Genomic DNA, 12,872 nt, shown 5'->3' on the forward strand with positions numbered 1-12,872 from the left:
TGCAATGTTTTTTATACTGACAAAAGTGTTTGTTTACATTTGGACTGGATTGCATTGTGAGATAGAGAGGGAAATCAACATTGTGGTATCGGGTCTCCTTAGAAATCATACTCTACCAACAGACAGTATTTCTTCAATATGGAACCCTCACCCTTTGGCTGGGGAATTGGCAGAGGACAGAGGTGATGTTGCTAGCATACTGTGCCATGACTTTACGGATGGCCTTCTCCACAGCTGGGGGGATGCGACCTGCCACGCTGGTCATGATCTCCTGGAGTTCCAACAGTGGGAGGGAAGGGTCCCTTAGCGTTGTCATCAGGGTATTCACCCACTGCTTCAGCTGCACAGAAAAACATACAGACCATAACGTCCTCATGTAACTGACAAAGAAAACACAGACCACATTAAAACATCTACAGCAGAAAGAGGCCTACTTACCTTGTTACTAAAGTAGGGCTCAGCGAGGCAGTAACCATCCATGACTTTAACCAAGTTCTCTAGCACACCATGGAACACCTGATGAAGCTTCTGCCCCATGATGGGCATTGGCGGCTGGGCTGGCAGTGTGCCATTATTAAGCTCCACCTATGACAGCAGAACACACAGGAAAAATTATGAAAAAGATAATTCAGTACAAGTATTCTGCCATGAATAACATATGGCATTAAACTAGCCTTTTCAAAATCAAACAAGACCAGCCAGTGGATTTATCTAGCAATGAATATAGTTTTTAATATTATATTAGGAAAACCAACCAAACACAGGCTTTTAACCTGTAAAAATGGCTTGCATTATTGACATACACCACACCAGTTTTTAGCTGGTGGCTATAAATCCCTGATTAATATCATTCATGTACACACAACAGCTGGTGATGTGGGGGTAAACTTGCCAGATGGATACTTCTATGATCATCCAGTTCCATACTGGCCACCACACAGCCAGGCTCCAGCACCGCCCCGGGTCTCTTTACAAAGTGTACACAACCAGGCTCATGCACCGTTAGAGTCATCACCATCTTCATCACCTAAAGCAACAAAACAGAGCAGGTCTATTAAAGCATATGCACACAGAAACATGGCTAAAGATTTTTTTATCAAATCATTTATCATTCACCTCAATCTCTGCGTAGGCGTATCCCGCTGAGACGTGGCCTCCGTCCTCAACCATATACTGCAGCAGTTTACCAGCAGAGGGTGACCTCAGCTTTGTGGGATCCTTCTCCTTCTCAAACACACACGTCTTGTTGCCGACAGTGATGCGGTAGCTGCAGGATCAGAATGGATCAGTGTGCATACACTTCACAGAAACACAGACTTTACTGCTTCTTCCACCATGTTTTCAAAAGTGACACTGAATCCCATCCAGATTTTAGTACAGCCTCACCTGTCCACTTCTTCCTTCATGTAGGTGGTGTGGCTGCTCCCGTCATAGGAGAGCAGGAGGCCACCGTCACTCAGCCTGTGGACATCGATCTCTATGTCTGAACCATTCATGATGATGACATAGGTTGTCGGGGACTGACGAGCAACCTAACAGGACCACGGACACAGTTGAGAGGTTATTGCTTAGAAAATAAAGTAATGGGGGAGTTGAACAGAACAGAGTGGACGAGTTGGAAGTCTCAGGTACCTTGAGGCAGTATTTGACCCCCTCATATATCAGGTCCACATTTACAGAGTTGAGCAGGCTGTCCGCAGGCAGCACCTGGCCTCTGCAGAGGTACAAAATCAGATACAGCTTTTTAGAAAAGATCTAATGTAACAATTGAAGCACATAAAGCATAAAGGGGAGACGGCATGTTCCTGACCTTTCCAGTGAGTGCAGGAAGTCAGACATGCTCTTTCTAAAATTGGCATCAGCGACGTGCAATGCCCCGCAGACGATGCCCAGCATGGTATCTGGCCTCTCAGCCTACAGAAAGAGCAGTTGGCTCATGACATCACATAAAACCAAGAGACTAATAAAACATAAACTTAGGCCAATGCAACACCAATGCAACTCCTTGCAACATGCAACTACTTGTTGCGACTAGTTGTATTTGTCTGGCCATTAAGTGATACTTTATCCCTTTAAATAAAAAACGTGGATCTTTTGTCTTTTCAGTAACTTACCTGCACTTTCTCTGCAATGAGATGATCCAGCCAACCAGTGTCAATGTCGTTGTTTCTAAAGCTCTCCGTCTCCAGCAACTTTATGAGGTATTCAACTGTGGTCCTGAAGTCTCCTCTGATGGATAGCTCTTTCATGGCAACCACCATGTTCCTGAAAAATCACATACAACAAACACACATTTGGAGTTCTTATACTTATGTGTGGATGTCATGACATTGAGGCAAAAAAAAATATTAACCACTCAAAGCAAGAACCAGCCATTGAATATGCTATTACATCATTGGCTATTATTATGGGCTAGACTCCGCTAGAGCCTGACCGATGCTAGATTTTTGGGTCCGAGGCCAATCCCGATTGTGGAGAGTCCTAGACCTGCACCAGCCATTACTGATGTTTTGACTGATTGATTTGTAAACTGATTTATAAAAAATAAAATAATAATAAATAATAAAATCTTAAAATCTACACAATCTTGAAATCAATATGAAAAACTTAGATTTGATTTAAGTTTCTATTTGAGAACATTTAACTTTATAAGCAAACTTCGATATATGAAAAGAACATTTCACAACGAACAAACAAGTACACATTTTCACTCACATCTACAAATTAAGCAAAATGTTTAAAGGGACATGTTGGCTGCATAATTGCCGACATCTATGTTGTCAAAAACGTCAATAATATATATCGATATATCGGTCTGGCTCTATAATATGGTCTCAGAGTTTTATCTTGTTATTGGCTATTGAGTTGGTGTCATTTAGTTGTATTCATTATACCTGTATATAGCCAGTTATTTCATCATGGTAAGGTATTGCCTTATGTCCTATTTGCTCAAGATAGACATTACATGAAACAATAAAGAGACTCACGAAATGGCTTCCTCACGGTTCTCCCCCCAAGAGAAGCAATGTCCAAACTGGGAGTCTGCAAACTCATGCAGGCCACCTGTGGCCCCAACACTGAAGTAACCCCAAACATTTTTACTGCTCCGAAAGTTCAGCTCCTGGACAGTACCTGAACTGGGCTTGAACCCCTGTAAGTGACGACCACAAGAACAGATCACTAAGATCAGTGGTCTGAGCTATTACATATTTTTTTAATAATAATGAATAACCTAATGTCAGGTATTGGATGCAAAAACTGTGGGTCCCACCTCATCAGGGTTCTCGCTGGTGATGCGAGCAGCTATGACATGCCCTCTTGGGCATGGCATGCATTCTGGAGCTTCAAAGTTTATGGTGCCGTCGCCCCATGGGGCCTCTCCATAAAGCAAGCGGATGTCCTTAATCCTGTAGAGGGGAATGCCCATTGCAATCTAACAGAGATGAAACGGTGAATTAAAATGAGGCAGGTGTGCAGCTCTATGTGCACTGTCAATTGCATGAGAGTGATTCATGGCATCATGACATATTTTCATTCCTATGGTGTCAATATCGTGCCCAGTAGGAGAAGTTACCTGTAACTGGGCAGCAGGCAAGTTAACATCTGCGATCATCTCTGTACAGGGATGTTCAACCTGCAGGCGTGGGTTCAACTCCAGGAAGTGGAAGCTTCCATCTTCCGAGAAGAGGTACTCTACGGTTCCTGCACTCACATACCCTACCATCTTTGCCAGTCGAACTGCATACTAGAACATAGAGGGGGCAACAAACTTGTAAAAATATGAAGATGGTCTTGGAACATCTAAACAATTACACAAGTTTATTGAGGTTGCACATAATATAAAGTAGCTCACCTGTTCCATCTGCTCAAATGTTGAGGAAGCTGCTATGGTGGCGGGAGCCTCTTCAATGATCTTCTGGTGCCGTCTCTGGATAGAGCAGTCTCGTCCAAACAGGGAGATAGCATTGCCATACTGGTCAGCCAAGATCTGGACCTCCAGGTGGCGGGCATGCTGGGCCAGCTGCATGATGAAGATGGGCGAGCCGGGCACCTCAGCCTGAACCTGCAACCAAAATGAAAGCCAAACAGAGAGAAACGCTATAGATTCAGGTCCATTATCACAAAAATACAAACAAATACAACATACTTAATTGAGATGCAGCATTAAGATGTAAGGTGAAATCTTTAGACAAACCTGTCTAAAGAAGTTGGGAAACTCATCGGCACACTCCACCTTCCGAATACCCTTCCCACCTCCACCCTCAGAGGCCTTTATCACAACTGGATAACCAATTCGTTCAGCTCCCTGCATGGAAAAAGCACATGAGATGCAAACTTCAAAAAGACAGACGATGTATCCCATAAGTAATATTGGATATATACTGTAGATTATAGGAATGGCTCAAGCCTGGATATCTTTATGGTGACTTTGCTCATAATCCTTACCGCCAAACCCTCATCTACGTCACACACACAGCCTTGAGCGTAGACCTCTGGAGGAACACTGATTACATTGCCGTGTGTTTGATCTACTTCTGCCCAGTCCAACCTCAGACCTGGAGCACAAACAAATGCAAGGTGAAAAGATGAAAATGCTGACATATGCAATATATTACTGCAAAACCTTATTAGTGTGGTTGCCCGAATAGGGCAACCAGACTATAGTAATAGATGAACTTTATTCTTTATTTATTTATTCTAGATAAACCTTATTTTGCCGCGCTAATCCTCCCACAGTTTATTTTTCCCACACTCGTGCCATATGTCAAATTGACCGGCTTTACCGTAAGGGCTAGAGTTACAATACTTGGAAGGGAGGTTCATAATTTAGTGTGAAATTATTAAAAAAATAATTATATAATTCGGCCACATGGTGGCGCTATAACAGCCCACTTTACGTTTTGGCCTATAACTCTTGAACCGTAGGTCGTAGAATAAAAATATTCCCTCCTAGATTCCTTGGGTCATGACGCAGCTCCCCATATAGGCCACGCCCATTTGCGTCAGGATCGATTTTCCACCATTTAGAATTTTCTTCAAAACACACTTTTAGCTCCTCCTCCCACATATTTTGTCCAAATTTCACAAAATTCGGTACACATGATCTCTGGACCCTTGAGATAAACATCGGAATTTTGATAGTTCATACCGTTCGTCCGTAAATGGCTTCCAAAGTTAGCGGGAGGGGCCAAAAATCACAAACGAAATGTCCGGTCAATCCCAAATTTGAATCACATGTCAAGGGTGGTTTACTCAACGAATCCCCAAAAGCATTTCCACTTTGATCCATAGGGGGCGCCACAAATGCTCAAAACGTAACCGTTTGATGCAAAATCATGATTTTTGGGAGGATCAATCATCTCAAAATAAAACGCAAGTGATCTCAGGAGTGACGTGACAATGTAATTGGCGCAGCCTCCGACGGTATTTCTCCCGGCGTATTCCTCGAGTCCCGGCGGCCGCGACCGGTGTCGGCGCAACCACACTTTGCAATTTCCCAGAATTGCGACGCGTCTAGTTTTGGACAACTACAGAAGCACTGATATGAACTGTATAATTTCATAATATAACCCACAGGCCACAGCAAGTTTACATACATCATTGGTGCATTCTGTGTAATGCCTAATTAATGCTCCTTCGTACGATACCATCACGCTGTGAAAATAGCAGATCTTAATGCTCACGATGCGTTGCATCCGTGGCGTGTTGTGAGCTTGTAGATCGGCTATTTCCGGCACGCGACTTCAATGTATAACTAAGTACTAAGGCTTTAGGTAGTATGACGCAACTGAGATAATGTGCAGAATAGTGTGTCACCTGATCCAGTCCACGGCAATGTGGGAATGTCAGCACTCTGGGCCACGATGGAGGAAGCCACCTTATCACCCAGAGCCCACATGGCCTTACTGGACGGCCCTGAAAATGATTTGACAACAGGCATAAACAAACCAAAAGAACAAATAAAAAAATTAATATAGTGCCGTTTGAGAGTGGAACATACCAATGAATGATATTTCCGCCTTGTTCAACAGCTCAGGCAGTTTGGGATTTTCCGAGGCATGACCCCATCCAGCCCAGACGGCCTGTCAGAAGCAATGAAGAGTTATTGACAGGACAGGACATGGTCAAGTAAAGCAGGTTTCCACTAGGAATCGGACAAAGACTTCGACAAGTTAACTCGTCCATGGCAGTCAATGAGTTAAGCATAACTTATACTTAAAGGACAACTTCACCCATTTTCAACCTATCTTCAATTAACTGGTCCGTACTAATGTTCGTTATAAGATGGTACCATTTTTGTCTACTTGGTATGTGTCTCAGAGGTGGGCTGTGGACAGTTCAGAACCTTGCCAAGTACCAATGACATGATCTCAAGGCAAGTTTGGGATTTTTTAAACTTTTTATTGATACAAGAACAATGGCTTCTATGTCAGAATGCTTCCTTTCCAGGAAGAGAGAGGATGTACTTTCTAGTAGCTTGGAATCCTCATCGATGATGTCATTGGTACTGGTAGGCAGGTGAACTGTCCTTAGTCCATCATTGACATGCCGAGTGAGTAGACAGAAATTGTGCCATCTTATAATAATAATGTGCCATGTGTTTCTTTAATGGGAGTAGAAACATGATGAAGAGTACCTACCTGTACTGGGATTCTCTTGGCAATGTCCACTATTAGTTCTACATTGGCATAGTTGTTATTGTTGGGCCCACCTGGAACAGGCACATAATGGTCTGCCATTTTGATGTATTCTATAGGGCAAAAAAGAAACGCACACAGCATTTGTTATGCTAGGTACAGGTGCAGGTCTACAAGAGGTCAATGGTTAGCATAAATAAATACAGCTGAGTTGACTCAAACACCCTCCCTCCCTCTCACCCTGACCCACATACAAATAATTATATAAAAATGATTAAGTGACCTGCATTGGCTTTCAAGTCTTCAGGGGTGACCATGACCACGAAACGGATTGTCCTCTCATTGCGAAACATTTCATAGGACCAGCGACGAATGGAACGCATACATTTGACTGCTGCAATACCATTGTTAGCTATTAGTACCTATAATAGAGAAAAGATAAAGCATTGGATTTGGCTGAGAAAGACAAGGTTTATAAGGTAGAGTATCATTTACTGCTGTAATGCTCTTGCTACCCAACAGTATCTACAGTATGACAATATGACATCCAAGTCTCTTACTTTTTCAATGACACGGTTGCCTCCAAAGCGGGTAACAAACTCGGCAGGTGACGCCACAGTGAAGTCTCTCTGGAGATCCATTTTTCTATGTTCTCGTCCTTTCTTCACCAGATGCAGGCCAGACATGCTAGGCCTATAGTAGGAAATTAAAGTTTGTTCACCAGGTGCTCATCATCATCATTAACCTTTAATTCACTTAAAAAAAACTCAGGAATGGTATTGAGCTACAGAGTATTGAGAACAAAGATTCAATAATAAATAAAATGCACAGGATATCATTATATAAAAACAAATAGATAACAAATTGATTCATAATGATTTAAGTCAGAGGTTAAAAACAGTTCCAATCAAATTTGACAAGCTCTGAGATCAGGTTTTTGAACTGCTGTAACAGCAACCGAGAGTTTACATTTAAGGTGCTCTTTAGTTTGTTCCAACTGAAGGCAGTTTTTCCTATTTCAGTTCTAATAAGGGGAACAAGCCTATTTTGTGAGAAAACACCAAGACAGCTGTGATCTGGATTGAGTGCTTAAAAAAAAGATACTATATAGTACACACAGTGAAGACATAGTCAGCATACATGCTGTAGCCTACATTAGACTAAAACTAACCTTCACATCATCATATGTTGAATATCTGCCTCCATAACGTCAGATCCAAGAATGAGTAAATGAGTGCACGACACGTCTAGCTAGCCTACATCTAGGCTAATGAGCAGCTGTAGACCTGTAGCAATACTTTGACACAGAAGAACTGCTAAACTACCACAAAGAAACAACAGTAATGGAAATCAGTAGAGAAAGTCAAAGTTCAGTCTAGTCTGTACAGGGGACGATCCTAATTGGGGCTGACAGTTCATGTCTTGCCTTATCTGCAGTTCTGCACAAACCTAGTTACTACTGGAATCTGATTTACATGGACAGACACTGTTACCCACAGAGATCTTGGTTGTGGCATCACACTTATAGAATATTCAACCAATCAAAGGTTTATGTACTGTCAGCAAAAACAGGCATTGCACGATTGGGGCTAAAAGTATAATCCCGATTATTTTGCTTAATATTGTAATCACGATTTATCAATATTATTTTTTCGTGATGATGATTTTAGTGGAAAGAAATGTTAAAATTGTCTTAATGTCTCTGTTGCTCCTTGTGTTTATCTGTGTCATACAATGGCCTCTGTGATGTTATTGTTCCTCTGTGGATGGGGAGACTAGAAAAAGTGAATTTCACGATTATATTATTGCGAAACATAAAATCACAATTTCGTATTAATTGTGCAGCCCTAGCTTACTGTTGTTGGTTAAACCCAATCAGAAATAAGGCAACAGGATAACAAGTCAAGGCTGGCCAGCGAGCTCCATAAATATTTGGAAAGAAATGTTGTTTGGCTTGGATGTGAAACGATACAGTTGCTACAGTGCACACAGTCAGCTATTACCTGATAATCCATCAATGAATAATTGAAAAATCACATTATTTTAGGTGTCAAAATGGGCTTGGGTAGATTATTACATTCAGCAAGGAATAATTTATCTGTGTCCTTATTACTTTTACACCATATTCTCTGTAATTTTCTTTCTATTTTGCTTTCTATTTGTATGCATTTTTCTTTATCTTCATGTAGCCTCCTTAATATGTTAATTTATTGATTGAGTGTAGTTCTGGGTGTGTTTGCTACACTAATGGTGATTGACCAACGGAGCTTCCTCATCTCTCACGTGTTCTCACATTATTTATGGAAATGTGTTTGTTTGTCAGTTTCATACTTGCCCTGATGAAGACCATAGTTGCCGGTCAAAACATGATAGCTTTTAAAAAGTTTTGTAAACATTCAAGTACCTTGATTTTACACCCTCTCCTCCAGTATTATTTTTTGAGTGCTCGGATCTCTCCTCTTTTACAAATTTTTGTGTGTATGTTGAAAATAATGTGATGACTTCAAGAAGTCTGCAATCCAGAAATTCAAAAAGTCGAGGAAGAATAAGACAAGCTTAACTAAGCCTGACTACACAGCTTTCCAATGAATAATGCAGGGTCCACAGGTAAAAGATTGTATAATTTAACCTAAGTAACGTATGTGAGTGTTGTCTGGCTGGTACCTGTCTCTCTACTCATCCAATTACATTGAACAAAAAAGCTTCAATTTGCTTTTTGCTACTAAAAAGTGATTGGTACAGTATAGGACCACATCACTTCTCAGCTCCATGTTTAGTCTTGGATCATCTGCTAAATTGGTAACAGATTGTTGCAGGATTAAAAGTGTCATCTGATTGTTTATTGATATTGTCAAGATGAACTGTTAAGTCTGATGTATACATTGCTGTACAATGGTGTCGTGCGTCTATAAAGAATAGAACTGTAACTGTGTGGGTAACGTGAGAAAATCTTATTATCACCAAAACGATGAAAGAGAAACAAACAGCTCTACCAAGGTGCTTGAAACCATGTACAAAACACAAGCCGTACCACAGTATTGATATCACCCCATACATAGTTCCTTTCAAAGCTGCACCAAGAACAGACGACCAATGTGTGTGTAGAAATTCGAACTTATCACTAGAACACCCCTTGTGTTGTGACCGTATATTGTGCGTATGATTTGAACTTTAGACAATAATTCTTATGGTATGGCTCGTCGCATGAGTCAAGATTGCATAAAAAAATGTTTTTACGTATTGCACTGTTGGGCCGCTGGGGCCGTCTAGAAGAGGGACTGTCTATGTGTCTGTCTTGTCTGTGTGTCTGAGGCTAATCTCACAAAACACTGGACCGATCAGCACATTTATTTTAATGCTAGTAGGCCAATTACGTTAACTCTATTAGCAATATATTTAACTAATGTTTTGTTTTATACCTTTTTAACTATTTAACTTTTTAAAACCTTTATTTTGAACTGGAAGTCAATAACTGTCCAATCGGACAAATATGGAGATGACTGACATCATAGTACAAACGTCATAGACTCATAGACGTCCCAGATCCCACACCGTTATAACCCCCTGTGACTTTTGCTTGGTTCTTAACTGGATGCTAAAATCACAAGCATCTTTTATCAGATAATAAAAGAAAGTCTTTAAGATACTTGCTTAATGATAAAACATCAAACAAATAAACTGTTAGATTCCTTTGTGATAACAGAACTAAGTCATTGCTGGAAAGAGTATAAGGGTATTTCCTCAAACCCACACGTGCCCAGAAGAGCCCTGCACAGTTACGTAACTATAGCCAAATTATCACCATGCATACATTGTTACTACATATCGTCCTCCTTACCAACAAACAAAAACAGCAAACAAACTGCGAATATGCTCAGTTGCACGGAACCGTTGTGTATAGCAACAATTGGAGCAAGAGTTTCAAATAACAAAGATCTAATCAGAGCTCCTCTTGAGATACTGAAACCAGTTGCGAACTGCATATCCCTCCATGACAGATTTTCATGCACACTTAAGAAATGCAGTTTGCTAAGACAAAATCTAGAACCAAAAAAAAGAGACTTCCATGAGTTCCTTCTTCTCAAGCAGTCCCTCCCCTCTCCCCTCCCATGTGCAAAGCAAAATATCCTGCTCCAACAGATCCACATGGAATGGAACTGCGTACACAGGCTGTAAAAAGCTATAACACAAACTAGCCAACAGCACGACCAAATCAGGACATCTAACCTCTGACAAGCTGTTCAGCTGTTCTACTTCACCCGTTGAGAAAATAATCAGACTAAAGTTTCACATGAAAAAGCCAAACCCTTTATCTGCAAGTTAAGATTATGAGTAATAACAAACAGGTTTCAGTTTACACATTGGAGCAAGCTGTATGCATGCATGACCATAACCTGAGGCTCTTAATAAAAGGCGGACTCATCAAGAGATTATTGCCCTAAAACACAAACATGCAGATAAGGATAGGCCACTTCGCCCCAAAAAATGAATAAAAACTCTTACCTTTCCATACTGGTAATACGGACATGTCAAGTCAGCTAAAACAATGTGAAGTTCGTCACTTAGCTATGCATAGCTAGCCCACTACCTGAACATCCATCCTGTAACCCTGTCACTACTATCTACAGAAATTAGGTGCAATTATGACAATCTGAGAAGAGGTTTGATTGCATATCATGGAACAGTGTTGTGTCCTGGACAGGGACCACAGTTTTCAAAGTCAAAGGCAGTCACTTGTTCCAATAATAGTGCAGGGCTGTGAGGCATGCGACAATAACACAGGTCAGGTGATCACAGGCAGCTTATGGAGACAGGGCATTTGGGAGCACTATGACAACGTGGCTGCATGTCCCGCTTACATCCGACAATTGACTGCTGAGCAACAACACACTCTACTGTCCCTGTAAAGTAAGCACATCTCACTCCACACCACATGTCTCTAATTCAGCTATTTCCTCACTTGCCACAGTTGCAACTTCTATACTGGACACTACAATATCTCTTTTCATGGATAGTGCAAAGTTCCACCCTGATCTAAGTCATAAAGTTCACTTTAAAATGAGAAGCTTCTGTACGTGAAACCATACCTTATGCCTGAGGGGGCGGTCTTTGATGCTGCAGGGGAGGGCCGCATTGGGACAGCGAAGCTGGTGGTCGGTTGCTGAGATGCACCAGTTGGAGGTTTGGTGACCACAGTCTCCTCATCCGAAGAAAAGTCCTCCGACGCTCCGAGAATAAACTTGAGGGGTTGCCTTTTCCTGGGGCCTGCAATGGCCTTGGGCATGGTGACTTCAGATGGGGTCTGGGAGGTGTCAGGTGATGTTGACAGCGGTTCTGGCATCACCTCAGAAGCGGCGTGTGAAGGTTCAATGTCCGGTGTTGAGATACTTCTGGCTTGAGGACAGCTCTCCTCACTGTCATTTGAGGTAGATCTGGAATGTTCTTTTGGAGAAGGGGTGGGCGCCTCCACATGGGTAGCTGGGGGACCACAGCCAGGAGATTCCTCTCCTTTTCCTGGCATTGTGGCAGTCTCACTAGTCTCTCTCAGTAGCCACAATATCAGCAGGCTTAATCCCAAAACTACTACCAGGAGCATTCGCAGGCATCCTTTTAAGACTGCAATGAGAACAAAGTCAAGATTATATGAGCCCGTGAGATAAGCGATAACATGTACCTTTTCCGGTTTAAACCCCCACCTGAAGATAAACAAGTGAAGACATTCTTAGATTAGACTCATTAGAACAATACCTTTTGCTTACTGTGGGCTGTTCTATAATGAGTAGTTGAGTACATTGAGTACAGGAGTTGGGAGACATTTCCCTGTGATAAGAGGTCAGAAATCTCAGGTCCAGGAATAATAGGTAGACTAATCATACCCAAGACCTGTGCATAAGCACATGTCTTAACCACAGTCCTATTAATTGGACATACAACAAATAGCGTAAATAGTTTATCTACAAGCTCATGTACATTTTCACTATTTTGAACATTTTTTAAACAGTTTGCCTATAATGACATGCCCAAAATAGAGACACCAGGTTGAAAGGGGTTAATATGCAGGGGCACATCCCCTTTGTAAACCCATACCCAAATATAGCCCTGTTAGGAAATACACAGTTTATATTATGAGCAAGGAGAGTAGCATGACTTTCAAGAAAGGTGACCCAATTAAATGAATTCAATTTTGACATTAAACAAACATAGGTAAATGGGAAACCTATGCAGTCTAATTTG

General features: G+C 41.5%; 1 protein-coding gene across 4 annotated transcripts in view; it reads right to left on the reverse strand.

Annotated features, from left to right (window-relative positions):
• Positions 1–12,872, reverse strand: part of acacb (acetyl-CoA carboxylase beta) — a 30,335-nt gene that overhangs the window by 16,267 nt on the left and 1,196 nt on the right. For 3 of the 4 annotated variants that reach the window (XM_084055322.1, XM_084055321.1, XM_084055323.1), the window contains exons 2-21: positions 11,726–12,254; positions 7,199–7,331; positions 6,922–7,060; positions 6,642–6,751; positions 6,002–6,083; positions 5,818–5,916; positions 4,447–4,556; positions 4,196–4,306; positions 3,854–4,063; positions 3,575–3,745; positions 3,272–3,433; positions 2,988–3,151; positions 2,115–2,265; positions 1,811–1,914; positions 1,633–1,714; positions 1,387–1,532; positions 1,117–1,267; positions 893–1,027; positions 439–585; positions 152–340 (exon numbers count right to left, since the gene is read on the reverse strand). In XM_084055322.1, coding sequence (XP_083911448.1) covers positions 152–340; positions 439–585; positions 893–1,027; positions 1,117–1,267; positions 1,387–1,532; positions 1,633–1,714; positions 1,811–1,914; positions 2,115–2,265; positions 2,988–3,151; positions 3,272–3,433; positions 3,575–3,745; positions 3,854–4,063; positions 4,196–4,306; positions 4,447–4,556; positions 5,818–5,916; positions 6,002–6,083; positions 6,642–6,751; positions 6,922–7,060; positions 7,199–7,331; positions 11,726–12,234 — 3,105 coding nt within the window. In that variant the 5' untranslated portion in view covers positions 12,235–12,254. Of the gene's footprint in view, positions 1–151; positions 341–438; positions 586–892; positions 1,028–1,116; positions 1,268–1,386; positions 1,533–1,632; positions 1,715–1,810; positions 1,915–2,114; positions 2,266–2,987; positions 3,152–3,271; positions 3,434–3,574; positions 3,746–3,853; positions 4,064–4,195; positions 4,307–4,446; positions 4,557–5,817; positions 5,917–6,001; positions 6,084–6,641; positions 6,752–6,921; positions 7,061–7,198; positions 7,332–11,141; positions 11,374–11,725; positions 12,255–12,872 lie in introns of those variants that run through there. The other variant, XM_084055324.1, reaches the window with a different exon arrangement.

Source organism: Gymnoscopelus microlampas (genome assembly GCF_963454915.1).
Source record: "Gymnoscopelus microlampas genome assembly, chromosome: 4".
NCBI lineage: Eukaryota > Metazoa > Chordata > Actinopteri > Myctophiformes > Myctophidae > Gymnoscopelus > Gymnoscopelus microlampas.